The sequence below is a fragment of the Aspergillus luchuensis genome, chromosome 7 (assembly GCF_016861625.1).
Source record: "Aspergillus luchuensis IFO 4308 DNA, chromosome 7, nearly complete sequence".
Lineage (NCBI taxonomy): Eukaryota > Fungi > Ascomycota > Eurotiomycetes > Eurotiales > Aspergillaceae > Aspergillus > Aspergillus luchuensis.
Genome location: NC_054855.1, coordinates 345939 through 372236, shown reverse-complemented (window position 1 = coordinate 372236; position 26298 = coordinate 345939). Strand labels below are relative to the sequence as shown.

The window sequence follows — 26298 nt, the reverse complement described above, 5'->3', positions numbered from 1 at the left end:
GGGGAATAGACAGCGATGACGTCGTTGGGATTAGTAATTCATGGCAGATGAGATGCTTGTTGACGGTCACGTGGAGGGAGTGTCATGTTGATTCTATTTGTCGATGGTGCTTCCTTGGCTGGATATATTACTGAGTAGATTCACGACTGCCACTATGCGTTCTAGACGCATTGACCAACGTAGTAATGGCCAACTGCGCCATTGAAAGTGTCAATCCCAGGGTATTCTCTTTAATCTAACACCAGTAAAGATTTTACTTTTGCTGAAACAAAAGAAGACCCAATTTTTCTGTTACAATACACGAGTCCCTCGTCACTTTTTAGTGGCAGGCGCCCGAGAAGCGACTGACAACAAGATACACCATCAGCAAAGCAACGACTGGGGTCCGACAGATCTTTAAATGAAGCTTTCCAAAGGACAAGCCTTACCTCACCGAGACATGGCTTCTTACGCAAAAGCCTTAGTAAGGCTGAAACAGTCGGAGAAAAGTCTATACCCGGACGAAATGCTACTGCAAGCGACATGGAATGGTATGGCGCGGTTCTCCCCCGAGGGCGTTAGATTAACGCTAGTCCACTTAGCCCACGCCAACGCCTTAGCTCCAGAACGCCAGGTGGGTCAAGCTTGATAGTGGAACACCCAGGATTTGATGAAGCTCCTCTTATCGCGGCCAACCCAAGGCGAATTAGAGCCAGCTGTATCTGGCTACTGAAGCTTCTCACCCGCCTCGATGGCTTCTAGGCCACCCTACCCCCTGTCGATGACTGAGATGAAGGGCAGAGTTTCCCTTCTGGGAACTCGTCAGGAATTGGTGGGTTGGCTAGTCCGGATGCATGATGCAGGGCCTCGAGTGATTAGATTGAAATATAGCACTCGTCCCTCGTCTTGAAATCCGTGCCAGTTCTTTGCAAGAATCAAACCCCGAAGGAGAGACAGAGGACGTCGAAGAAATGCCGGACAATATTGAACTCACAACCACCAAGGGTGGAAATAATATTTCCACTGTATTCGCCGATGAAGGGCTTGCCAAAGGTCATGTCGCTCAAAAGTATATCGGCACTATGGCCGACCAAAGGGATATGCAGGCTTTGGGAAAGGAACAAGTTCTCAGGGTTCGCTATCTGTCTACTCAGTTATAGACTTTTTCTAATGGTGTTCCCAGAGAAATTTTCGGTTCATTTCAATCGTCGCCTTTGGATGTACTCTAATTGCTTCATGGGAGGTCATGTTGACGTAAGTCATACTATTTTCTAGGACTTTTTGATGATGCTGATACTGGGACAGCATGATGAGCTCGCCTCTGGTTGATGGTGGCACTGCTGGCTTCATCTGGGGATTTGTCGTGGTTTCGGTTGGTGTGTTGCTTCTGTTCGCCAGTTTGGCGGAGATGGCTTCCATGTGAGTGCACGCACTTCATCATGAAACTGTACACCAGCTGATCGTTCAATAGGGCACCCACTGCTGGTGGCCAGTATCACTGGGTATCATAGTTTGCACCGAGGAAGTACCAGAAGTTCTTGAGTTATATCACTGGTATGTATAGCTACCCGCTGAGGATGGCTGAGCCTAACAAGCCCGGTCGCACCTAGGATGGCTCTGTGCCACGGGCTGGGAATGCGCAATTGTGTCAATTGCATTCCTGGCAGGTACCATCATTCAAGGACTAGTTATCCTCAATTACCCAGATTATGTTTCTGAGCGGTGGCACGGTACTCTCATTACAATCGCCATCACCCTTTTCTCCGTTCTCTTCAACACCTTCCTCGCCAAGAAGCTCCCTCTCGTTGAAGCCTTTATCTTGATCCTCCACGTGGCTGGGTTCTTCATTGTGATTATACCCTTGTGGGTTTTGGCACCCATCAAGGATGCAAAGTCAGTTTTCACCCAGTTTACAAACGGGGGCGATTGGAATAGCAATGGCACTGCAACGATGGTTGGTCTAATCACTGCTATTACTGCCATGATTGGCTACGACTGCACTGTCCATATGTGTGAGTAAAGGCTCTGGCTCGATCATTTAGACATGCTAATACAGTACGCAGCCGAGGAAGTTCGAGACGCTTCCACGACCCTCCCCAAAGCTATCATGGCGGCGTGCTCCTTGAACGGGGTCTTGGCCTTTGTCGTTATGGTCACATTGTGTTTCACCTTAGGTGACGTGGATGAGGTCCTCGACTCCGCTACTGGGTATCCTTTCATTCAGGTCTTTTTCAACGCCACCAAAAGCTACGCAGCTACAAACGCAATGACTGCAATTGTGACCATGTCGCTTATTGCCAGTGTTATTACTGAGGTCGCTACTGCGTCGCGTCAACTTTGGTCATTCGCCCGTGATGGGGGCGTCCCACTGGCTAGCTTTTTCGGTCATGTAAGGGTTCCCACTTCTTGATTAGTTTCAGCTTTAATATACCAGTACTGATGGGCAACAGGTCAATCCCAATTGGAACATCCCCCTCAACGCTGTTCTGGTGTCCCTCGTACTTACGATGCTGCTATCACTCATCAACATCGGCTCGACTGTCGCCCTGGATGCATTGATTACCCTCACTGTCGGAGCATTGTTGAATTCCTACATCGTCACTGTTTCCTGTGTCGCATGGAAAAGAATTCGCGGGGAACCATTACCCCCACATCGGTGGTCACTAGGCCGATGGGGACTTTGGGTAAACCTCGGGGCCCTGGCTTTCCTCATCCCGGAGTTCGTTTTCGTTATGTTCCCCCTTTACTCGACTGTGGATCCCGAGAACATGAACTGGAGCTCACTCATGTATGGCGGCATGTTGATTTTTTCCATCATCTACTATGCATTGTACGGGCGGAAAACTTATGTGCCGCCCGTGGCCCTGGTCAAGCGCGAAATCTGATTTGGCCGTTCATCGGTTGGAGTCGTTATTGCTGCTGCATGGACACGCCACCTCTTTCCGTTTTCATGATCCTGGCGCAGTAACAGGTCGACGTTGGCGGTCTCCACCGCACCGGCCTATCGCCTGCATCAGTGTCGCAAGTGCCTGCGCATTCGTCGCTGGCGTAATGGAGCCCGAACTACGTTTATTGGCGAGTAGTATGGAGTATGGCCAGGATGCTATTCCTTCCTGACTTCTGCCCACAGTGGGGTTGAAATCGAAAAGTTTTCTTTCTACCGTATGGTTTGATTCAACCGCTGGTAATACTACAAAACTCAAATGACAGGTTCTGATTACATCTGGATTCTAATCTCAATTTCATATATCTCGGCGATGGCCCGGCCGGATCTTGTTCGCCAGATGATCCCGCCACGGCCCACCGGAACAACACCGGAAGCTTACCAGCGCTTCTCTCACGAACCCTAACTGATCCGGGCAAGTCCCCCGACGATCAACGGGAACGCCGCTGCGGACACATTCCCCGGAGCGTTCCTTGTGGATCCGGAAGGATGCCCGCTCCTGTTTGGTATCACGCCAATGAGCACTACGTTTATGAAGCCAGGCAGCAAGCTTGTTAGTGATCTTGAGCTGTTATATCCCCAAGGCCAGCACCTTTCCTTTGCACTGGTCACAATGAAATCATGTTCAGCTTCTTCGAAAGAACACTCGGTATAAACACTAGCACGGATAGTGGCAGTCTAGTCAGGCTAAGGGGTAGCTAGTCTGCCATGGTTTGAGACGGATGCGACACGATTGCGTGTTACAATCATACTAAACTCTAGGGTAGTATGATCCCTGCAAGTGCTTCCTTCTCCGTTATTAACTTTTCTTTGTAAAGGGTCGGGTTTAGCTACTCGCAACGCTACAGGGGCTTTGGATTCCGAACATCAGCCGTTATAAACAAGCACCGTTCGTTTCTCAACTGGCCATTATATGAGGCTGGACCACAAATCCTTCCAGGAGCTCTAGCTGAGCCTTTTGTACTATCACTCTGGCCAATGATAGGTCTCAATTACTCGCACACTGGAGTCAGATCCCTGATAACCTATCTGACCAGGCCACCATAGTCTTGAGCCGGAAGAGATGGCACTATGGCGTTCGCTTCGGAACATACCTAAAACCTGCATACAGGCCAGTTTATCTACCGGTCTTTATATTTGGGAGATCCTGCATTAGGGGATCTTAACCTGATCTCTTGATTTCCCAAAGGGCACCGCACGATAAGCGACTCACGATCGCTTGCTGAGCCTCTGGGTGGCTCCCGGTCATGACGGCATCTGGGAAGCCTCTTGTGGTCATTGACGAGAGTCACCATGCCGGCATTGTCATTGTTGTTGGGACTTTGGCCCTGATAATGACATTGATCTGCTTGGCTATCCGTGTGTATGTCAGAACAATACTGAGCCCGGGGTTTGGACGAGATGACTACCTATTATTTGTTGCTACGGTAAGTTCCAACGTTGTCTCCTGTGATACAACTTCAAAATTGATACTAACTACAGCGTTATGGATAGTCTTTCGCCATTATTCAGACCTCACTCGTCATGTCAAACTCTGCCAAAGGGTTCGGGACATCTATAAGCCTTCTTTCTTCAGATCAGGTCGTGAACGTTCAGCGGGTACGTTGTTCAGAATCTGGACAGTGGCACAAATTAATCAGGAATCATGTCCATGCAGACGATGGCTACTACAGATACCTTGTTCTTGATCACCGCGTTCCTGTCCAAGTGCTGTGTGCTTGGGATGCTCTCGCGGCTAACTCCCCAGCGTATCCACCATTTCATTCTTTACGCGATATTTGGCTTGAGTATCTGTTGGGTTCTCTCTTCAGTCCTGATCATCCTTGTCAACTGCGAATTGAACAAACCATGGGCAAGACCCATAGACCACTGCACTGGTTTGGTAATTAATCCTCTTGCCCCATATTCCTACAGTTACACTGACCACACCTCACCAGTTCCAAAAATGGGAATACATCGGTGCAACGGACAGCATCATTGAGCTCATGCTCTTCCTATTCTCGATCTTCCTAGTCAAAAGCCTGCAAATGCCAACATCCCGAAAAATTATCGTCCTCTCTTCTTTCGCCGTTCGTTTACCGTAAGCAGTACCCATCACCCACAAACACCACCCTTCTGACCCCATTACCTACGCTAGTCTCATTATATTCACCTCTCTACATCTATACCATCTCAAGAACTATGCCTACTCCACGAACCCAACCCTAGACATCATCGACAGCTACGTCTGGACCCAAATGGGCATGAACTACTCCCTCATCGTATGCACCTCTTTCTGCCTCGCCCCCTTCATGCGCGCCATCAGCGTCACCTACGGCAACGCAGGCGAAGTCACCCTCGGCACCAGCAGCGCTAGATCCAAGTCAGGCAAGTACGCCCGGGATGTATCGAAACAATCACAGAGCTACGCCTTGCAGTCGATGGATAATCAGGAAGAGATCGGTCACAGCGTGAACAACCCACGACACTCGCAGCCGACCTTCGTGCCGGAACAATCGGCTGGCATTTTCAACGCTACTGTGTCCGATGGATGTAGTCGAAGAACGGATGGGGATAGCGTTGCTAGTTCGGAGAGCACGAAGATGATTATTAAGAAAGATGTCGAGGTCACTATTACTCATGAGCCGAGATAGTATATATAAAAGTTCTTTTCTTTTGTTGGGGTGGTGGTGGTCGTAAGTCGTAGACATACATTCGACTTCTGGTCTGCTTTCTACTAGGCATTGCCTTTTATCAGGGAAAAACTTGATGATAAGTGACGGTGAGTATTTATCGAACACGATTGCTCTGATCATGTTATGTCTTATATGTTCTTGTTGGAGGATGCATCGGCACTGGAGGCTGAGGGGCCTGAGGCATTAAGTCTATTATTATGGTGCCTGAGGCAATAATACTAAGGTATCCTGGGCGCAGTTCTGGGACTCTCCGAAGTTACTTGTTCCTCTTCATGAAGGAAGTATGGTAAGATGAAATTCGACATCTGAGAGATGGAGTAGTATATTTTGGTAGGTAGATATTACTTCACATGAGAATGGAAATAGTAGGTTTATAATACATCAGTAGGTTTTTTTCAGTGACAGCGTTCGCTCATCAAAGATGTCAATACATAGTAGGTTAGTTATATGCCATATGCCTGTTTTTGGGTTTGCCAAACTGTGTCTGGCAGCGGCGGAGGAGGGTGAGATCTGGTTCCACTGGGAGAGAGAGAGATACGCGACGCTGATGCTCCATCTGTTTTGCCAGATGTGCTGCCGCTCTGATCCTATCACAGCATTTATCATGCTTGTAGTGAGTCCCGGTTTTGACCTTAGTGAGCAGTGTATACCCCCGAGTCGCAACATGTTAAACTCGAACATCTCATCTGACTTGTGAGACGATAGGTATAGATCAAGCCTCCGGAAGTCCCTTGCTAGGGTCCTGCTTTTGACCCTTCCAGCCGATATACGGCCATCCCTTGGGAAGAGAAGAGTATGGCGGGAGAACATAGCGGCCAGCGCAGTCTCCCTCCGTCGGACAATCCAAATTGCATAGTCCGAATACCTTGCAGTAGCATTCTTCTGCCGTGGGACAGTAGACGGGGCCCTTGCCGAAGATCACTATTTCTGTTAGTTAGTTTCCCTTATCGTTGGGATAAGTGTGGGACATACTGTGCCATGAGTATTCCATGATCCGTCCACTGAGATCATCGGGTAACGTCGTCTCAGCCAACCATTTGCGGTACCGCACATAGTCACTCTTAGGCCGCTCGCGGATCTTCCAGCGTGTGACGGCGAATTGCGCGCAGCATGAAACCCCCACTTCTTCAGGGACCTCCGCGCCGGGAAACAGTTCCATGAATCCTGTCTTGAAGTACTCGCCTGCGTGGACGTCGTTGCGATGCGTATCACTGAGGGGATGAATCTCCGCCGGACAGCCCAGGACCCAGGCGCAGCGCAGATTCACGTAGCCTTGTTTTTGGAGATATGGGACCTGGAAGTTGCGAAGAACGGGCACACCATCGTAGTAAGGGTCGTCGTTGTGCCATTGGTATCGTTGGGAATGGATGAAAAGAATCGAGTCGGGAAGGTTGTCGTAATTATCAATTATATATCTGCAGCAGTGAGTTGGTGCGCCCAGAACCGGCCAAGACACGGAGGAGACTACTCACGTCAGATACACCATCGATTCCCTCCCCTTATTCAAGGCCACCGTTAACGGCGCTTTCTTGTCGTCCGCCACGTAGATGCTTTTGTGCCACTCAGGAAAGTATGTGTACAGCCATGAGACATCGTCTCCCTTCATACTAGCCACCACCATGTCCTTGTCCAAGGCCTGGGGCTGTCGCGAAGCCGAGGCGGACGGGGAAGCCTTCCCCGACCGCGAGTCCCGATGCGGGCCTCCCTTCACCGCATCCTCAGCAGACGTCTCTGACCGTTTGGGATCGGAGCTCCCAGCGAAGAAGAGGAAGTATAGAGCGTAGATGATGAGAATGGTGCAGAAGATTGCTTTTTCTTGGTTGCGCCGGCGCGGACTGTTAACTCCGCCGCGGAAGAATAGCATGGCTGGCAATGGCGGCGGCGGGACTGGCACGAGGCGGGGAAACTGTGATCATAAGCTGCTGGATGTATGTATGTATGTCACGGAAGTCAATTGAGCGTCAAATCAGCGTGACGGGGCAGGGAACATGGCTGCACGGTTGGACGATCGCAGACGGTCGGGGGTCGGTGAGGTTGATGCGGGCGGCGGTTCGAGGGAGTTGACCGACTCGGGGAGATTTTGCGGCGGCGCAGGATGAGGGTGAAACGTCGGCCGTCGGATGGAATAATATAGGAGAACCACGGAGGCCCCGGAGGCGATAGTTGTTGCAACCCGGGGATGCGACAGCTGGCAGGATGGGAGTTGTGGTGGACGAAAGTAAGGAGAGGAAAGATGATTGATGGCCGCAACTGCAAGTGGAGGAACAGCGCCTCCACACGTGCTTTATCTGCTACGTAATGGGATCTCACTGTGTTTCTTCTTTCACCACCATCACCACCACTGGGTTGCTCTGATTATATACTAATTACTATGTACACTTCTCCCGTCCACTAATCTGACAGTCGGTCTAGTTATAGCAGGCACTCGGAAATCGCGAAAAAGTACCACAAGTGAGCCAAAACGCTCACCGTTGCTTCGCCTGCATTTCCCGCCGTTGAATTGATTCCCTCGATGACTTCAATATCCGACGCCGTGACACTGGCTCCATTGCCACTGGTGATCCAGTATTCCGGACTTGGCTGACTGAATCCAAAGTCCATGGGTGGCACCCGGGGGACGATGTCGTTCAAGTGTGTAACACGGAAGTTGGCCCCAGATCCCTGACTGGTGATATGCTCAGCCAGCGCATAGTTTCCGATTCGAGGACATCCATAGGTGTACTATTGACTGTCAGAACCCGATTGTCGCTCCATCACCTTTGTGAAGGACTCACCAGCTCAACGCTATACCCGTCATTTCGCAAAACTGTCGCTCCCAGCGTAGCCAATGCGCCGCCCAAACTGTGCCCGGTGAAGTATAGGGTATAGCCCGAATACGTGCTCATCGCAGACTTGATCTTGCTCGTCAGTTCGTCGGCAGCGGACTCCCATGCCTTCCAGAAACCAGTATGGACCTTGCAGCCGGTGCAGAGGTCGTCGTTATCTTCCAGGATGAAGTCAAGATTAGCAATCCAGTTCTCAATCGTGCTGCTTCCCCGGAAGGCGACCACGAGCCGCTTGTTGGTGTTGTCCGCGGCCAGGAAACCGGCTGTGCCTCCAAAGTCGTTCGTCCTGTTCAATTAGCTGTGCTCTATGTCTGCGATCTGAGTGACATACAGGTCGAACTCCAGCAGCATTGTGGTACTGGCCTCCTCGACTGATGGACAGGCGTTGGCCGTGCATGTCAAGTTGGAGTCTTTCGAGTCGATATTATTCGAGCAATAAGCTGCGGCAGACCATTGCGCGAACAATTGCAACTCATCCAACGTGGAAGTCGAGACACCTATTCACACCTTCATCAGTGCTATCCAACCACCTCAAATCGGGCACACCTACTCCGCACAGCAAGCGGTGCCGGCGCGGCAGCACCCAGCGCAGCAAGCGCTGTCAAGAGCACTCCAAACCGTCCAGAGAACATCTTGCGGTATACAAACAATCGAGGCGACCAAAACCTTGCGACCAACGGGCTTCTGCAATGCACACACACACACTGCCTCAATCCAACTGCACCTCTGATCTCCCTTTTATACCCATATCATATTACCCACCGCGATTCCCCATCAGGGGCCTCAGGGGGGAAAAAGCAAGAAGCGGGGTAAGTCAGACAACAATATTCACCCAAAGAGCACTGTCACGATAGCAGATGAAGCCAGCCATGCAATCAGGCACCGTATCTCCTCATCCGCATCCTTTGTTCCGGGTCGGCGGTTGTCCGTTGCGCAACTGGAGTTGCCAGTTTGGCCCCATCTCCATCCGGAGCGGAAGCCCGGTGGGGATTAACGGGCTGCTATAGCAGCCCGTAGACAAGCATAGTCTGCTCCGAAAAGTTAAATAAAGTAGATGTTGTCTGAGAATGGGCGGTGTCGAAGGATCTACTGGCGGAGAAACGTGGAGGGCGTGGTACTGCACATGAGCAGTAGATTGAGATGGAGATGGAGATTGGGGATAGGGCCATGACATGTGCACAGGCCGAGGTAAGTAGACCGAATCGGAGAGCAAGTCAACGGGAAATGGTGTTACGAAATCTGAGACTTCTTCACATGCTGCTACTGTTGCTGTTGCTTGTCAAGGGTTGTGGTTCGTGACATGCAAGTAACTAGTGGAGTTAGTGACTTCTTGTCACTTTGCCGATCACTTGCAGCGCTTATACTCATTCAGACTACGATACATACATAGTACATACTATAGATGGGGAAAAAGCACACAAACAATCTATGTATGTTACGAAAATTTGAACATGTCCACGTGCCCATAATCAATACCATACTATCGAAGAAGTAAGTAACTTTGACAAAAAGAAAATAGAAAAAGAAAATACCTCAACTCACTATTGAAACAATACTCATCCCTTATTCCCGGCCCCCAATACTACCTTACCTTCCCAAGAACTCTCACAGTTTTAGGATAGTAATACAACAAATAACCTAGTTATAGTAAAGAAATCTCTCATTACCTAACCAAGTCTACTACGTAGTAACCACTCAACTACTAAGTCAATCCATTACCTAGTTACCTGAAAGTTATTATTCACTCACCTAAAACTAAACTCCTCACTTCATCCCGGCACTTACACCACCCACACAGCACTAGGTATTTACTTTGGCAGCCTAAATAACGAACTAGTTAATTAGTCCCGCTGCCTTACGAGTCCCCTACTGGACTAGTACTCCGTAGTCACAACCACCAACAACAAACGTCCGGGCTTCCCGGGCTGCGGGGTGCATGCCTTAGTATCCCGTACTATAACTAACCCCGGGGTAGTTAACTAGTTAGTTTGTTAGGGGACGGGAAGACGGTGAGGTGACTCCCTTCACTTCATAATATTATTACTAGTTAGTTAACTTCCTTGCAGAGTTTGTTAGTCTGTTTGCCGGTTTACTTGGGTAACCCCACTTTCTCCCTTCCTTCCTTTCTTCCAATCCATACCGTGTGTGTGTGCGTGTTGGTTGGGATTGAAGGATTCTTCAGACTTTTCGGCGGTTCAATCAATCAATCGGTTCAAAATCAGTCCGGCTTGTGATCTGCAGTCTTTAGTGTCGGGGTGGTGTGGCAGGTGACTATCTAACTTTTAGGACTATTAAGTGGTTAGTGTTGTTGAAAATGAAAGTGTGGGATGGATGTCTGAGGTACTTGTGGAGTACTTGGCCTATGGTTAGGAGCTGTGGGTGTGTGCGTACGTGGGCAGGTGCCGTTATGTGCCTGTGCTCTCTATGTCTCCGTATCTACTATCTAGTAGTTTGCTCGGTCGTTCGGTGGTTCTCGGGGGTTTTTGTACCAGTGATATAGCATTAGTAGCAGTATGTACTGCCAGTATCGGGAATGTATCATCTAAGCACATGGCAACAGTGGTATCTGCTCAAAGGATATATTGACTGACCGCTACCTGCATAGCTAATTCAAGAATAACAAGTGAAATGATAATGTGATAGAATGAAACAGTCAATCTTCGCTCCTGGAACGCCAACCAGACTCACATCACGTCTTTTGCATAGCATAGAAGAGAAAACAAAAACAAAAAGAAAAGAAAAAAAGAGAGAAGCAATCCACGGAAAAGGAAAAATGCCCGAGCGGATCAGCAGGGGTCCGACCCAATCCAGCCAGGTAAACTGTCTCGTCACTGCCATCCTTCATCGGGGAATAATCGGAATAACAGCTCATGCCGGCTGAGTTCACGACAGGCCAGGATACCTCTCAACTACGCACTAGCCCCATTCTCGCCCTCTCCAGATGGGTAATCCGTCATTCCCTCATCCTGTCCATCACCGCTGTCCCCGGCCAGCACCTTCGTCCGGGGAATCTGATGGTCCGGCAAGGGCGTGCCCGGCGTCGCGGCAACCACGTTGTCGTTCTCATCAACGAACTCAAAGTTGTATCTCGACAGCAAGTGCGGGATGGCCGAGAGCTGCGGGCCATACCGGGCCGTGTTGTCGTATAGTTCGAAGAGTGGGACGGCAAGGAGCTTCATGTTCTTCGGGACGGAAAGGACCTCTGCACAACACATGTTAATCAGACCATTCTCCCCTTCTCACGCGCCACTGGTATTCATATGTGGGGGACCGGAATGCTTACTCTTCTTCGGCAACTGAATGAAATACAACTTCTTGCACTCCTTCGGCCGAGTCACATGTCCCGGCAGGAACGGGTACATGAAGGTCTCAAAGTTCGGCCTCCACCATTGCGCCAACGTGTCCCCAATCTCCCAGTCTTCGTTCACGCCTTCGCCCGAGAACTGCGAGCCGACGGGCGCGAGACGCTCATTGAGCCGTTTCTTGAAGCCCTCGACTTCGTCGTCTTCGAAGTTGAGGTAATCACCGGGACTAGATACCAAAAACAATGTAAGTAAGAAACTCGAAGCTTCATAATCCACATGGTATGGGAACGCACAGCTTGAAAAACGCGTTGGCAATCTGCAGCATCAACACATGAGGATGGTTGTGTTCGTGGCAGACGAGGACGCCCTCGCAGGTGCGTCTCATGCCATGTAGGTCGTAGTGCTCCTCGAGACGTTTTAGACGCGCCAGCACGGACGGGTCCTCCTCCGGTTGGGTTTCCTTGGTGCCGAATGTGTAGTTGGAGAGGGGGTACAGGCGGATTGTTTTGGGTTGTTGCGCGGAGAAGTCTTTGGGGATGATGGGGCTATTATTCAGGACATGGTCAGTGGTGAATGCGTGGAGAAGGAAGCGGTAGTGAGGTAGGTCGGTGGCAGGACGTACGGGCGCGAGCTTTGGATCGCTGTCGCGGTGGTGGTCGACATGGTGAACGCAGGGGAAGCCAATGCGCCGCGAGTATATAGGCTGGAGGAGTCGAATGCTGGATACGTAGCCAGGAAGTCAAGAGCGGCTGGAGCTCTCGGTGGTGGATCGGCGATGATGGCGGAGCTGGGCTCGGCGTCGGAGCGGCCCTCCCGCGAAAACATTCGACCGCCCCGATGCTCGCAGTCTATTAGTCTACTAGTCTTCCGACTACGAAGTAGCAACCATGGGGATTATAGGTCGAAATCATCAGATGATTTATTCTTTGCTGATTCTATTCTCATTTATCAGAGTAGATCTAACTCAAATCACAACCTAACCCCAAACACAGCCCCATCCCTCCCATGCAACAAGCCCACGCCAACTATGCAAACCCAACAATACAACATCATGTCTATCAATGCGACGGACTTCCGCCCCAACATCCAACTCAATCACGAAGTTTAAAGTTTGGCGTCAAAGTCTTCGAATTCGCTCAGATCGGTCACCGGGCTGGGTCCAGCACTGACGGCCAAACGAGCCTTGAACTCGGGGACATTGTTGATGTAGGTCGACTGCTGGAGGTCACCGTTCGTGCCATTGGGCTGGACAGCTGTTCCATCACTCTTAGGCTCGATGCCGGCTTGCTTCAATTGCAAGCCCAGGCTGCTTTCGAGCTGCGCGATGACGGGCTTGGTCTGCTGCTCGGAGAGACTCATGCCAGACTCGAGGAACGCCTTCAGAGTGGCCAGAATTTGAGCCTCGTCGCCGCTCGACACGTCGACAGTAGCAAAAGCAGTGCTCAGACGCTCCGTGTCCACGGCGAAGCCAGCCGCCTCCAACTGCTTGCCGAGGAATGAAACGACCTGGGCCTTCTGCTCTTCAGGCTTGGTGGCGTGCGCATGGGCACCGGCCTGGGCTTTGAGGTGAATCGCCAGCTTAGCCCGAGTCGCGGACTTGGGGTAGACGAATTGCTGGTAGAACTGGATGAGGTCGGCCTTGGTCAACGACCGGACGTTCGCGGCATCGCTTTCGTTCTGCACGAAGTCGAAGTATTCTGAGCCAATATGAGACCAGAACCGATTAGTCTCAGAGCTCAAGTTCTTGAGTTTCTCCAGTCGCTTGTTGATAACACTGCGCTTGTGGCTCTCAAACTCTTGCTCGGACATATTCGCCAGACTCTTTCCGAAACCGGTCAGGAAAGCGTCGATGCGAGACTCGAGATAAGCAGCATTGCGCTCACTCTGGATGATCACACGGTATCCCATTGTCGTCGCAGAGTAGCGGGCGCCACTCCAGACAACATAACCAAGCTGCTCCTTGCTCCGCAGTTGGTCAAAGGCAGGCTCATCCGTCATCTGAGCAAACAGCAGCAGCTTGGCCCGCAGAGCATCGTCGTCAAGCTTGCCAACGAACAAGTAGTATTCAATGCAGTGGTTGACGTTGGCGGGATCCTTCAGGGCACGCTCGTAGACATAGTTGGCGCCCGGGGGAAGGATCATGTTGCGTCTAACGTGCCACTGGGATTCGGGCAGCGCACGGCTCTGAAGAGTCGACTCCACCAAGTCGGTCATGCGCAGCGCATCCTCCTTGTACAAGTTACCGTGGGCCAGGACTTCGATGTGATTCTGGCGGAGAAGTTGAGGGAAGAAGCATGAAACGTCCTCTGCCTCGATGTGTACCAACTCAGCGGCATACTGCTCGTTGAGCCACGTCCTTTCGGCAGTCAAGTAGCGCGTGTAGTCGCCAACCTGATAGAACGGTTGCTGGTACTCTGCATTCTTGTAATTCCGAGTCATGCGCTCTTTGATGATGTTGAAACGATCCGGTTTGATGACCAGGTCCCGCATACTGGTAAGCACCTTTTCAAGGAGAACCGACATCTTATCATTGTATCCGCCAACTGAGATATCGAGGCCGAAAAGGCTGGCAGACAACGAATAGTCGAGACCCGCAAGCTCAGCGTCGTAGGAGTACTCGTTCAAAGCGTCGCGAACCAGCTCGCAGTAGAACTTGGTCTTGACCAGGTTTGCCGGGGTAGCATACGCCAAGGGATTCCTCAAAGTGACATGAACAGTCGCCTTGGGGACCCAGAAACGGTCATCCTTCTTGTACCACAATCGGACATGGTCATCATGACGGATCAGCTTGGGGGTCTTGGCCGGCTCAGACACCTCCTTCTTCTCCACTGTGAGTCTGGTAGGAACGAACTCGTTCTTGTGTGGAATGTGGAGCTCGGACAGTCTACTCTCGGGAGAGGTCTCCGCAGCCTTGCGGATGCTGTCCATGAAGTCTTCCGGAATATCTTCGACTTTGTACTCAGTTCCGTACCATTTCTCACGGCAATTCCAGTCACCGGGGTAATCCTGGGCGACAATCACCATTCTGAAGTTATCAGGTCGCAGGTACGACAGCGCCTTCTTGACCAGCTCGGGTTCGAACTTCCGCAGGAGGTTGCCGCTGAGAAGCCATTCCCTAGGGTAAGGCTTCTGCATCACGCTGCTAAGGCGACTCGTGAAGCGACTGGCGGGGGACTTTTGCTTGAAACGGAACTCGACTTCAGCCAGGTTCTTCATTTCATCAAAGATCCACTGCTGGGGCTCGCGCTCCTTAATCATGGCGATGTACTCAAACACCACCTTGGTGACCTCGCGATACTGTTTCAGACCCTCGGGAGTCAGCCGAACGGAGATGGTGAAGAAGGCGGAGCCCGGGCAAACAGGCATCACACCTGCGGACAAGCCGTTTGCCCAACCCTTCGCTTTGATGTAGGCCAGGATACTGCCCGGACCTTCATGGCCGATCAGGTGGCTAAGATAACGGCTTGGTTGGGATTCAAACAACGACTCTTCATCCATGAAGGGAAAGTACAAATCGAGCGAGCGCATATCCATGACTGGTTTGGCGAAGATCTGTTTGCCCAAATGTTCCGGTAGGCAAGGTTGAACGTGGTCCCAGCGGTTCTGAGGAAGATCTTGGTTCTTCACATGCTTGAACAGGTCACCCACCCACTGCTCCATTTCATCCAGAGAGTCCCGTCCCAACACCACCAATTTCATGATGTTGGACGAATAGTGCGCCTGGTAGAATTTGATAAACTCCTGTCGGACCTCCAGCCCCCGCTTTTGCGGCTCCTCTTTCAGAGTCTGCAGGTTCCCGGTCGAGAAATGGTGGTACGGGTGGGCAGGGTTGGACAAACTCTTGTTCAATTGCATCAACCGCCACAGGTCGCTCTGCAGGTTCTTCTTATTTTCCGAATCTACTGCCTGCAGCTCGCGGTCCAAGGTCGACTCGAGGAACAGGGGCTCTACAAAGAACTGCGCAAAGCGATCCAGAGCACCATACAGGGGAGACGTGGGGTGGTTCGGCTTTGCGGGTGTGTCTGTGCCGTTCGATGTTCCATTGGCGCCATTAGGTGTGTCGTCAGTGGAAGCCGTGGTGGCACCGACCTCAAAGAAATAGTTCGTCTCGGTGGCTGCGGTATAGGCGTTGGAGGAACCGGAGTTGGATGCTAGGTACTGATTGTAGGCATTCTCCTTGGGATACTACACAGGGTTAACATGTTTCCGCATAAGCCCAAGCGGACAAGGGGTCTCGTGTTCCAAAGGGCGCCACCTACCTTCATGGTTCCCATAAAAAGCAGGTGTTCTACCGCATGCGCCATGCCCGGCATGTCGTCTGCGTCTGAAAAGTTGCCGACATTGACATTGACGGCCGCACTAGCCTTGTCTGTATCGGGATCATGTACGAGAAGAGCCTCTAGTTTGTTCGGCAGGCGAATGACACGATAGGAGCGATCATCGAGCTCGGGCTTCTCCAACTGCTCAGCGAGGCGCTCGATAGATCCCATGGTTGCGGTATGAGAGAAGAGGCGAGCACAGGAAGGGAGGGAATGCGAGACAAGGGCGTGAGACGAGCGCAGGGCAGGAGATGAGGAGTAGCGCTCGTTCGGTGTGGGGAAGCGTGGCGAGGGGTAGATAAAAGGAGGGGCAATCGCCGCAGAGGCGCCTGACTTAGAGAAGGCGCGAAAAGCTGGGGAGCGAAGATATAAAGGCACTCGAGAGTTCCACAAGCGGCGTGTTGCAGGGGACCTTGGAGGCATCCAGAGAAAGGAGGGATCGGTTGCCGGGAAGCACCGCTCGGGGCGCAGGCGGTGTTGGGAAAGTTGCCGGCGTGAAAGTGAAAGGGGTAAGGGAAGTCCCGAATTTGAAATTAGCAGTTTGAGAACTAAACAGAGCAAATGGGGTTAGCAGAACGCCACGTAGGAAGAGGTGAAGGGCAAGCGAGGCAATTACTGGGGTCAATGGTCGAAGTATATCTTGTGGCACGAAGGAGGGAGAGTGACTTGTCGGTGGCCATCGGCGGGAGGCGATGCACAATGCATGATGGCTTGGGGCTTACTAGGCGGTGAAGCCCCGCGATAAGGCGGTCAACGTGGGATACTTCTTTGCATATTGTCTGTTGCCAGTGAATTGACTACTCTTTTACTTTTCTGATGTGAAATAGATCTCTAAAGATGTTCTGCTCCTTTGTCGAACTGGAGCACCAACTACTAGTAGCTGGTCTTTCACCCGAAGGCTATTAGTAGCCACTAGTACTGCTACTATCTGCCTCGGCAACTCCGCAGCTGGATATCTTCAATGTCAGTGCAGATTTCAATTATCAGTCCACATTCGAATTCATGAGTCTCAGGATTCGATCGAGTCAAAGTAATATTATCCTTTCATAAACTAGTATTATTTCTTCCAGATAGTATTCTCTATAGTGATCATCTAATATCTTCACCAAATTGCATTGTCTCCGCTTACTGAGGTGTATATTCAGCCGACTACGGCGAGCACCTTGTTTACTATATAAATAGATGCATGCAGCAACTGCAAACACATTAACAAATACACGAGGATACATGTAGTGAATAAGCCATTATGCCCTATCATATCGTCATCGCCACACTGATTGGCCCTCATAGAGGCATGCTTCACTGAGAGCTAGACCGTATATTCACTACATATTCTGAATTATATATATACCATCCAGGGCAGCAAACTATACTAAATCCTGTGGTTATGACTGAAGGCATACAATCAATCAATTTAACTAGTGACATACTACCTACACACACTCCTCCAGACATCCCACAATGATTTAATCAATCAATCAATCAATCAATCAATCCCCAAGTCAACACAAATAACAACATCACATTAAACCCCCAAATACCCCAACCATCCCTGATCCTTGACTTGTCACTCTAACCCCCCACCCAACAATACTCATCCAAATCTAACAACTATCCGCACAAACCGTCAAGATCTCATCCGCTTCAGCCTGACAACTCCTCACGACACTTCCAGCAGGGGGCACACCCCCAGCCCAACAAACACTCTGGCAGCTAGCATCACTCGAGACGAGACTAACGACGCTGCCCGAGAACGGATCGCCATAGACATCCGAGATATCATAAAACACGTTGCCCGAGGAGGTATCCAAAGTGTAGGCGTAATCCGTCTGCGGAGCGCCGCTGTACAGACCGTTCTCCGTGGTGGTGATCTTCAGGGCGACGCCACCGGAGGTCGAATCGTAGTAGAAGGTCTCGCTGTAGCTGGAGCCCGGGTCGATGGTTTGCATGCTGCTGACGGAGCCGCCCACGGACCAGAGGTAGATGGGGGAGGTGCAGTTGTTTTGCACGATGGCGGAGCCCGTGGCGGTGGTTAGGGGGAGGAGGGGAAGGAGGAAGGAGAGGAGGGTTTTGGTGGTGAGATGCATTTCTAGTAATAGTAGTGGTTTGAGTGGGTTTGATGGGAAGGTGTTGTTGTGTGGATTGTTGGGTGATGGGATAGGGATTTGGATGGAGGGAGGAAGGGTGGTTTATATGTCTATTTATTTTTTCTAGTCTGTACAAATAGCTACATATATTTATGGAGTGATGAGAAATAATAATAGCAACTACATCATCCCACCCATCCATATACAAAGACATAGGCATAGGTCATAATGTCTCACATCTCCTCTCCATCTCCATTGCCAAGTACATTAGCAGTCCACCAGATGCGTTAGCAGCACATAGTACCACCCCATAATAACACCCACATCTATTCCAATCGAATATCACCGAAGCGCGCACAATCCTCGATGAATCAACTGACTTGGACTAAAACCCAACCAATGGATTCCATCTCACCGCATCTATTCAGGCGTCCCATATATTAAACCTGCATTCATCTTACCGTTGAGTAGAATGTGTAGGAAGCTCAATTCAGTCCCGTCCCATCCGTACATATGCAAATATAGGAAGTCTTGCAGTGCGGCTTACCCCGCGGGGTTCGTGCGTGAGACATTAAAGTTACATTATGTGGGAGGGAGAGAGATAGGTGCGTATGGCTACAATTACTTTCTGTATGTTATGGTCAGGTGCATAAGTAAGCACATAAGCAGCGTGATGTCGGATGTAAGTCATAATAGGTATCACGATCCAATCATGAGATTCGGCTGTGGAGGAGTCATGGATGAACTACTCATGTATGTCTCAGTTCGGTTGCGGAGATTCGGATGATCGGATGGGGTTTCCTTGGCAGGAGATTAAATAGTCAGCGGGTGTGTCTGCAGGTTGCTCGTATTGCAGTGGTTTCTGGTTAGTGGATGAGAGAGCATTGTTTTATAGGCGAGATAGTTTAATATATTGATGGGAGGCCTTGCGTGGGTTTAATCTCTTGTGTATGAGGGGTTACTGGATGGATGTGGTTATGGTGTTATGCAGAGCAGCCTGGACAACAATGGATGGATGAAGAAACTGTTCTTCCTGCCCGGCACACTAACAATTTCAAATATAGGGCTACCCTATAATTAGTGTGGGATATGTCAACAACGACAGCGGAATGCCTTATCATGAAGTATGCTCAACCAGTACCCTGCATCTCTACTAGGTACAATTGCAATGATTGTCCAAGACAAAACCGAACCACCCACCTATGCATAGATCCAACACAAACAAAATTACAACACACACTCCACTTAAGACCCCGCTCAGCCCGGCACCGAACGGGGCTCCGCCTGGTTCTCCTTCGTCGGGGACCGGCTCTTCGACTTAGGTTTCTTCTCATCTTCCGTCTCCTCGCTATCTTGTACGTCCGCACGCTCGGAGATCCATTGGTATACCTCCTCTTTGTGATGCATGAGCATCTCACTCAGACTGGCTTTAGGCGATTGGACGAGCTGGCCGTAGCGCTTGGATGGCTTGCGCCGAGTCTCCACGTTGTTCCAGACGCCGTGCGTGTGCGAGACAAAGACAAGGGAGTTCTAGTGGATGTGAGTATGGAACCACAGGAGCTGAAGGGGTCGGCCGGCTTACATCTTTGTACCACCGCGACAGCCAGACCTGGGTGTGGGAGGCTATGGCGCGAACCGGGTTCTCGGCAACGAAGGAAACAACGCTGTTCACTCGTTTATACAATGTTTCTGTTCACACGTTAGCTGCTGCCTCCCTTTTCGAGGATAATAACTCACCTCGGTTGATCAGTAGGTTGGCTACTCCGTAGAAGGCATTGCCTACGCCTATGAAGAAAATCTCGGTGGCCTCGCTCGGTCTGCAATTGTCAGTTTCAGGCTGCCTGTTGATAATCTCGGCGTCACTAACTCGATATAGTTATCCCACAGGTAGCCCGCCAATTCCTCAGTAGCCGTGGGCCGATTTTCGTCTTCTTCCTCGTATTTACCGGATGACTGTATGGATCAGGACTCATTCAACAGCTGATATAGATCACCGAGCTTACAGGATCGATTGTCACATGCTTAGGGATATTAACGTCGATGACTGCATACCCCTTGCTCACAGTCCACCCAATGTATTCCTTCATGACATCAGCCTACTACTGTCAGCACATGTACAATATTATGGCGCAGACACATACCAGCCAGCAGTTATGGGCTTCCAACTTGTTGGTGACCGGATGGGGCAAACCCATGATCTCAGGACTGCGTATGGTTAACTAAACGCTTGATTTGCCGACAATTCCTCGGCAGCGAACTCACGGATCATGAAATATCACTACAAGTGGCACGGCTTGATGATAGTTGGGGCTGCATGGTGTTAGCAGAGCCAAACTCGTTGTGGTTCTACTTACCTTGCTAGAACCTGGTTTTCGAAAGACCGGGAGATGGCAGTACGATATATGAAGAGAGATGTGAGCTTGTAGTTGTCGTAAAGTTGTTTTGACTGGTAAGCGCGTATAACATCTGCAGAAGTTAGCATTGCCGGGTAAGGGGTGCGGGATCTTACCATGAAGCCTATCGGTGAAGAGCCCATCCTGAGGAGGCCCTTTAGGGTACATGCAGTGCCAGTAATGCGACTGGATCATCATCACACGCCGTACAGTTGTGGTGGCCAGAGCTGAAGGTGAAGTGGTATGAAGTCGGTCCGGCGGGTCTCCCATCAGCGTCTTTGTGACAGCGAGTGCGGACTTGGAGATAGACCTGAAGTTATAACCACCCTATCATTTGGTTAGCCTACAATGCCCAAACAACCTCTGTGTGCGCATACCTCGAGACAAACAGCAACCTTGCCATTGGCAAGCGTCATGAGCATGTGTGTCATGTGAGCGTAGCACGAAGGGGTAACAAAACATCCACCAAGCTCGTCGCCTGCAGCCGCATCAAACCCGGAGGCAACTGATCCATGTTAGAGATACACACCCACTACTCGAGTCCTCACGTACCGATGACAAGGTCCGGGTTGAACTCATGGGCAATTGGCATGACAACTTGTTGAAAAGCATACATATAGTCACCATCGCCCATCCCTTGGCTCGGCCAGGGTATATTTACGTTTCTTAACATGTCAGAGAAGCTTCCACATAACAGAAATCTAGGAGCATACCTTCCAACGCCCGGGCCTTCACCACAGTGATCCCAGTCACCTTCTTCCCCTCCAGGATAGAATTTCCCATCCTGATACACATGGAGTGAGATGTATAGGATATTAGGGTCATCATAGAAAGCTTTTTGAATACCATTTCCTAGAAGAGTGAGTCAGATGCTTTCATTCCATGCGTAATACGAGCCCCTAATTACCGTGATGCACGTCCCTAGTTGGTCAGTATCTCCGCAGATTGAAGTGAAAAGGGCTAAGCATACCAGTCGAGAATCAAAATCTTTCTGCAGCTATCACCCAGTCGATTCTGACAAACACGGGCTGCTACAGAGACATTATTGAACAGACAAAATCCCATAGTTTTGTCGTGCTCAGCATGATGCCCCGGAGGCCGGATCACTGCAATGGCATTCTTGACCTTCCGGGTTGCAACAGCCAAGCATGTCTCAATCGCGCCTCCAACTGACAGAATCGATGATGCAAACGTCAATTTATTGAAGTATATCGAGTCACGTGTGTGTTCCAATGCAATGAGCTCGTCATCAGACATGTCTGTTAACCGTTAGAGAACCAGAACCCGAAAGACATTGAATATAGGTCTACCTTTGGTGCTTTCTACGAATGCAAAATGGTCAGGCGTATGAATCAGCGAGATCTCCGCCTCAGTAGCATTGCGAGCATTGATGCGCTTCAGCGGTCGTGAGACAAGCGGACGGCACGATTCGGGATCATCGACTAGTCCCGCTCGACAAAGTTCCTTGTAAATGTAGTAGATGCGTCGCGGATCCTCTGGATGAACGTCCGCTGTTGGCCGCACTTCACAGTGATAACGCATCTGAACGTCATAACATAACCCAGAAGGCAGTGAGGCGATGGGAAGCCCAGTGCGGGCTACAGTATCCTCATCAGTCCAATCTGAGTTGTCTTCGACAAGACTATCTTGCTTGTCAAAGTCTTCAGTAGTGGCGTCGCCCGAGTCTGACTTGGGCAGGCTTTTAGGTGGCGAAACTCCCTGATCTTCTGCCGATGCTGTGTTCTCAGGCCTCTGGTCTCCCGAGTGTACAGACAACGGCAGCTTCATGGTCGGACCCAGCAATGGCGGTGCAATAGATGGATCCGAGCTACCATTGAGCTGGCCAGCACCCTGGCTGCTGGGCCCATTGCTTGGCCATTGATGTGAAGAAACAGAGGTGGGGTGGTGGGAGCCGACCTCTCCCATGACGGTGTCTTCGTCCTCATCCATTGCCATGGATATTGGATGTGTGAGAGCGCCTAGTTTCTTCCTGACTGATGATTTACCAGTGCGCAAATGTCATGGTCAAATGCGCAGATTAGGATCAGATAATGTTCACTAGACGGTGGAGTTCCCCTCAAAAGTAACACCGGGAATACGACGAATGCAGATGGCCCCAAAGCACAGGTGGCAGACAAGTGAGAGATAAGTAAGAGATTAGACTAAGTTGGTCGGGGTTGGAGCCTTGCGAACCAGCACACAAGCAGAACCGAGGTCGCTGTATGGAGAGTTGAGAGAGCACAAAACAAGGGAACTAGTAGATAGTACTAGGTCCGAAGCTCAGAGGCTCAGCCGCGACAGAACCAATGCAAGGAGGACCAGGCCGTATCAGAAGAAAGTGAAAGCGTCGCAAAATACAACTTGAGGCCAAGTCTAAAAGGCCACGGGTGGCTGTTGATACGGTAGTCACCGCAACGCGCACACCAGCATAGGAGATCTGGTCCAGGAGTCTTGGATCAATGTAGCTCTAAAATCCGTGGTCGAGCTGCCCTCCACGTGACTTGGATGGCCGCGGACACCCCTCGGTCCACCCAAAAGTACCAAGTGAACACTCAAGAAGGGGATATTGAGCTCGTTTCGTTTCTTGAGGGTGGTGACGAAAATCTGCAATGACTGGGATGTGGCATGGACCAAAAGCCCGTGGTATCATCCTTCTTGCACCGCTAGAAAACGCCGAGAAAATCCCGCGGCTCGCCGAAGTCGATCAAGCATACGCATTCCATTCACTGCAGAGCTTAGTCACCACCGCAAGCATTGCATCTGGGGCCGACGTTATCAACCGGTGCATGCTGAGAGAACTACTACATTGCCAATGCTACCAGGTCTCTCCCTACGAATTTAGTATGCCGTCGTGGACATCTTACGCACTGACCAAGGCCGTCATTTTGAACGGGAAATATGAACATTGTATCATTTCATTAAATTGTACGTCATCATGAGCTTTTACGCTAGGAGTTAAGACCTTCTCAAGCTTCCCCACACGCTGGGTTCCACGAGAGCCGTCTGCGCTCGGCAATCAGTCTCACTCACAGCACACTTCTGAATTCAGTTTGCCGTCCTGATTCCTACTGGGCATCAACCTTGGAGATGTAGGCTAGAAGAGAGGTTAGTAAAATGTCACCGATTTTTTTTGAGGGGAGACAAGAATGTCCTTACCAATGAGGTCGACAACACGGCGGGAGTAACCCCACTCGTTGTCGTACCAGGAGACGAGCTTGACGAAGTTGGAGTTGAGGGCGATACCGGCCTTGGCGTCGAAGATGGAGGAGTGGTCGTCACCGTTCAGGTCGGAGGAGACGATGTCGTCCTCAGTGTAGCCGAGGATGCCTATAATAAAAGGATTAGATGTCGAACCTCACGGTATCATGGATTTACGTAGGAACTCACCCTTGAGCTCGTTCTCGGAAGCATCCTTGATGGCCTTCTTGATCTCGTCGTAGCTGGTGGCCTTCTCGAGGCGGCAGGTCAAGTCGACAACGGAGACGTTGGAGGTGGGCACACGCATGGCCATACCAGTGAGCTTGCCGTTAAGGGTGGGGATGACCTTGCCGACAGCCTTGGCAGCACCGGTGGAGGAGGGGATGATGTTCTGGGCCGCAGTACGGCCACCACGCCAGTCCTTGCTGGAGGGGGCATCGACGACCTTCTGGGTAGCGGTGTAGGAGTGGACAGTGGTCATGAGACCCTCAACGATACCGAACTTGTCGTTGATGACCTTGGCGAGGGGAGCAAGGCAGTTGGTGGTGCAAGAGGCGTTGGAGAGGACGTTGACATCCTTGGTGTAGGAGGTGTTGTTGACACCCATGACGAACATGGGGGCATCAGCGGAAGGAGCAGAGATGACGACCTTCTTGGCACCACCCTTCAAGTGAGCGGAGGCCTTCTCCTGGGTGGTGAAAACACCAGTGGACTCGACGATGTAGTCAGCGCCAGTGGTGCCCCAGGGGATGGCAGCGGGGTCACGCTCAGCGAAGAAGCGGATCTTCTTGCCGTTGACGATCAGACCCTCCTCGTAGGTCTCGATGGTGCCCTTGAACTGGCCGTGGGTGCTGTCGTACTTGAGCATGTAGGCCTATCGCAGATTCACTCCGTTAGCCACTTGCTTCTTGTTGTTGTGTAGCAGACAATGTAGTGAGGCAGAACGTACAGCATAGTGGGTCTCGATGAAGGGGTCGTTGACAGCAACGACGTCAACCTCGCCGTGGTTGATGCTGTGCAGCCAAACATGTCAGTATAACGTTCTCGCAATGTCGATTAGACTCCATGAGTCCCAGACTAGGGGCCATCGAGTGACGGTGAAAGACGGTACTCACGCGTTACGGAAGACCTGTACACTCATGTTAGTCTCTTACCACCCGGAAGCAGTAACGAGGGAAGAGCAACTTACGATACGTCCGATACGACCGAAGCCGTTGATACCGACCTAAATGGCATTGATGTGAGTATACAAGATCATCAGGCTGGTAGATAGCTGGAACCACGCCTGGTAAGTCATTGGCGTACCTTGGGAGCCATTGTGTAGATGTGTCTGTTCGGCGGGGTAATAGGTCAGTCAAAGCTTCGTGATGTAATGAGAGGGAGATGATGTGCAAGATGCAAAGCCAGATGGGAGGGGGAAGACTCACTTGAGGGTGAATTGGATGGAAAGAGGACAGATGTGATGAGGAGAGGATGGATGAAGAAGAAGAAGAGAGAAAGTAAAAGGGAGGAAGGAAAAGTTCAGCGGCGGGGGAGGGGAAGTAGAAAAAGGGTAGAGGGGGAGGGAACCTCAGGACTGACGCAACGACCAGGTCAGGCCTTCTACTGGGTCCTCCGCTCCTGGAGGAGGTACAGATGCCGCGCCCAGTCGAATGCGCACACCGGGGAGACAGACGGGGCAAAAGCTACCTGAGCTCTGCCACGGCATGAAGATGGGTCAATTGTCAGCTGGGATTCCCGGCTTGCGCCGCTCCCCAGTTCCCCAGCAGCCCTTTCCGGTTTCATACACCGGGCAAAGCAGGAGACTCACGATATTTGGATCTCCTGCTCCCCCTCGGCAGCTGCCGTACCGACCAATGAGCGTCTCCCCCCTCCATCACGCCGGGTACTCACCCTTCACTATCTCGATTCTCGAGAATATTTTGCCAGTTCGTCGGGTTCAATTGATACCTTCTACCTAGGTTATACGGAACTCCAGCTCGGGACAACGGGTCTATCCCCCGGGTTTTTGTTACGATCCTACCCGTAGACTGCCGCGGAGGCGAGGAACCGGACGAGATGAGATGATGTAATAGAATCGGCCCATCCGTAGAGTCAAAATACCATAGTAGTATTTACTAGGTAGTCAGTTGTTATTATTATTTTATTATTATTCACTCCAGAAAATACTGCTAACTTACTCTTTCAACCCAAAAAGAGGGGCAGTGCCGGCCTTGCCGCTTTCGGCCCGTGATCCCGGTGATGGAATAACGTTAGTCCTGTACCCCTCCATGTTGGAGTCGCGTGGCTGGACCCCGAAGGCGGTACCTTCGCCTTCCCCATTCTTATTATTCTGGCCCCTCTTGGGTCTCTCCCGTCACCCAAATCAATTCACCGGAGTCCTCACCGGTCATCACGCGCTTGATCATATTTTTTTTTCTCTCCTTTCTGGAGCGGGATGAGTGGGATGATGGCTCCAACGGTTCATCTCATTCGGCCGGGCGCGCGTCTAATTGCTTGAAAGCTACGGATCCATGGGGAGGGCATAATGCATGCATATTATTGCTGAGGGTACCCATGTCGATGATGCTCTG

General features: G+C 50.9%; 10 protein-coding genes across 10 annotated transcripts; 3 read left to right on the top strand and 7 right to left on the bottom strand.

The window, feature by feature from the left end:
* Positions 1-950: 950 nt before the first annotated feature.
* On the top strand, positions 951-1490 carry AKAW2_70158A (uncharacterized protein; the record flags this gene model as incomplete). Its single annotated transcript, XM_041682708.1, has 4 exons — positions 951-1112; positions 1163-1233; positions 1285-1398; positions 1451-1490. The coding sequence occupies 4 exons, from the start codon at positions 951-953 to the stop codon at positions 1488-1490; spliced, it is 387 nt and encodes a 128-aa protein (XP_041547042.1).
* Positions 1491-2086: 596 nt separating this feature from the next.
* AKAW2_70157A (uncharacterized protein) lies at positions 2087-2864 on the top strand (the record flags this gene model as incomplete). Its single annotated transcript, XM_041682707.1, has 2 exons — positions 2087-2368; positions 2430-2864. The coding sequence occupies 2 exons, from the start codon at positions 2087-2089 to the stop codon at positions 2862-2864; spliced, it is 717 nt and encodes a 238-aa protein (XP_041547041.1).
* A 1306-nt stretch (positions 2865-4170) lies between these two features.
* Positions 4171-5556, top strand: AKAW2_70156A (uncharacterized protein; the record flags this gene model as incomplete). Its single annotated transcript, XM_041682706.1, has 5 exons — positions 4171-4350; positions 4418-4522; positions 4581-4805; positions 4861-5003; positions 5061-5556. The coding sequence occupies 5 exons, from the start codon at positions 4171-4173 to the stop codon at positions 5554-5556; spliced, it is 1149 nt and encodes a 382-aa protein (XP_041547040.1).
* A 754-nt stretch (positions 5557-6310) lies between these two features.
* On the bottom strand, positions 6311-7462 carry AKAW2_70155S (DUF3431 domain-containing protein; the record flags this gene model as incomplete). Its single annotated transcript, XM_041682705.1, has 3 exons — positions 6311-6519; positions 6571-7013; positions 7071-7462. The coding sequence occupies 3 exons, from the start codon at positions 7460-7462 to the stop codon at positions 6311-6313; spliced, it is 1044 nt and encodes a 347-aa protein (XP_041547039.1).
* Positions 7463-8010: 548 nt separating this feature from the next.
* On the bottom strand, positions 8011-9055 carry AKAW2_70154S (lipase family protein; the record flags this gene model as incomplete). The annotated part of the gene is made up of 4 exons (XM_041682704.1): positions 8011-8319; positions 8373-8709; positions 8755-8920; positions 8974-9055. The coding sequence occupies 4 exons, from the start codon at positions 9053-9055 to the stop codon at positions 8011-8013; spliced, it is 894 nt and encodes a 297-aa protein (XP_041547038.1).
* A 2277-nt stretch (positions 9056-11332) lies between these two features.
* Positions 11333-12553, bottom strand: AKAW2_70153S (cleavage and polyadenylation specificity factor subunit 5; the record flags this gene model as incomplete). The annotated part of the gene is made up of 4 exons (XM_041682703.1): positions 11333-11625; positions 11707-11954; positions 12022-12273; positions 12351-12553. 4 exons carry the CDS (start codon positions 12551-12553, stop codon positions 11333-11335), a joined length of 996 nt encoding a protein of 331 aa, XP_041547037.1.
* Positions 12554-12832: 279 nt separating this feature from the next.
* IDE1 (a-pheromone processing metallopeptidase Ste23) lies at positions 12833-16727 on the bottom strand (the record flags this gene model as incomplete). The annotated part of the gene is made up of 3 exons (XM_041682702.1): positions 12833-15913; positions 15988-16595; positions 16664-16727. The coding sequence occupies 3 exons, from the start codon at positions 16725-16727 to the stop codon at positions 12833-12835; spliced, it is 3753 nt and encodes a 1250-aa protein (XP_041547036.1).
* Positions 16728-17651: 924 nt separating this feature from the next.
* On the bottom strand, positions 17652-18134 carry AKAW2_70151S (putative BYS1 domain protein; the record flags this gene model as incomplete). The annotated part of the gene is made up of 1 exon (XM_041682701.1): positions 17652-18134. One exon carries the CDS (start codon positions 18132-18134, stop codon positions 17652-17654), a length of 483 nt encoding a protein of 160 aa, XP_041547035.1.
* A 1785-nt stretch (positions 18135-19919) lies between these two features.
* On the bottom strand, positions 19920-22477 carry hdaA (histone deacetylase hdaA; the record flags this gene model as incomplete). Its single annotated transcript, XM_041682699.1, has 12 exons — positions 19920-20087; positions 20138-20230; positions 20276-20339; positions 20397-20444; positions 20489-20600; positions 20644-20854; positions 20905-21032; positions 21080-21192; positions 21241-21379; positions 21435-21448; positions 21498-21786; positions 21838-22477. 12 exons carry the CDS (start codon positions 22475-22477, stop codon positions 19920-19922), a joined length of 2019 nt encoding a protein of 672 aa, XP_041547034.1.
* A 1405-nt stretch (positions 22478-23882) lies between these two features.
* gpdA (glyceraldehyde 3-phosphate dehydrogenase GpdA) lies at positions 23883-24593 on the bottom strand (the record flags this gene model as incomplete). Its single annotated transcript, XM_041682698.1, has 1 exon — positions 23883-24593. The coding sequence occupies one exon, from the start codon at positions 24591-24593 to the stop codon at positions 23883-23885; it is 711 nt and encodes a 236-aa protein (XP_041547033.1).
* Between the last annotated feature and the right edge of the window lie 1705 nt (positions 24594-26298).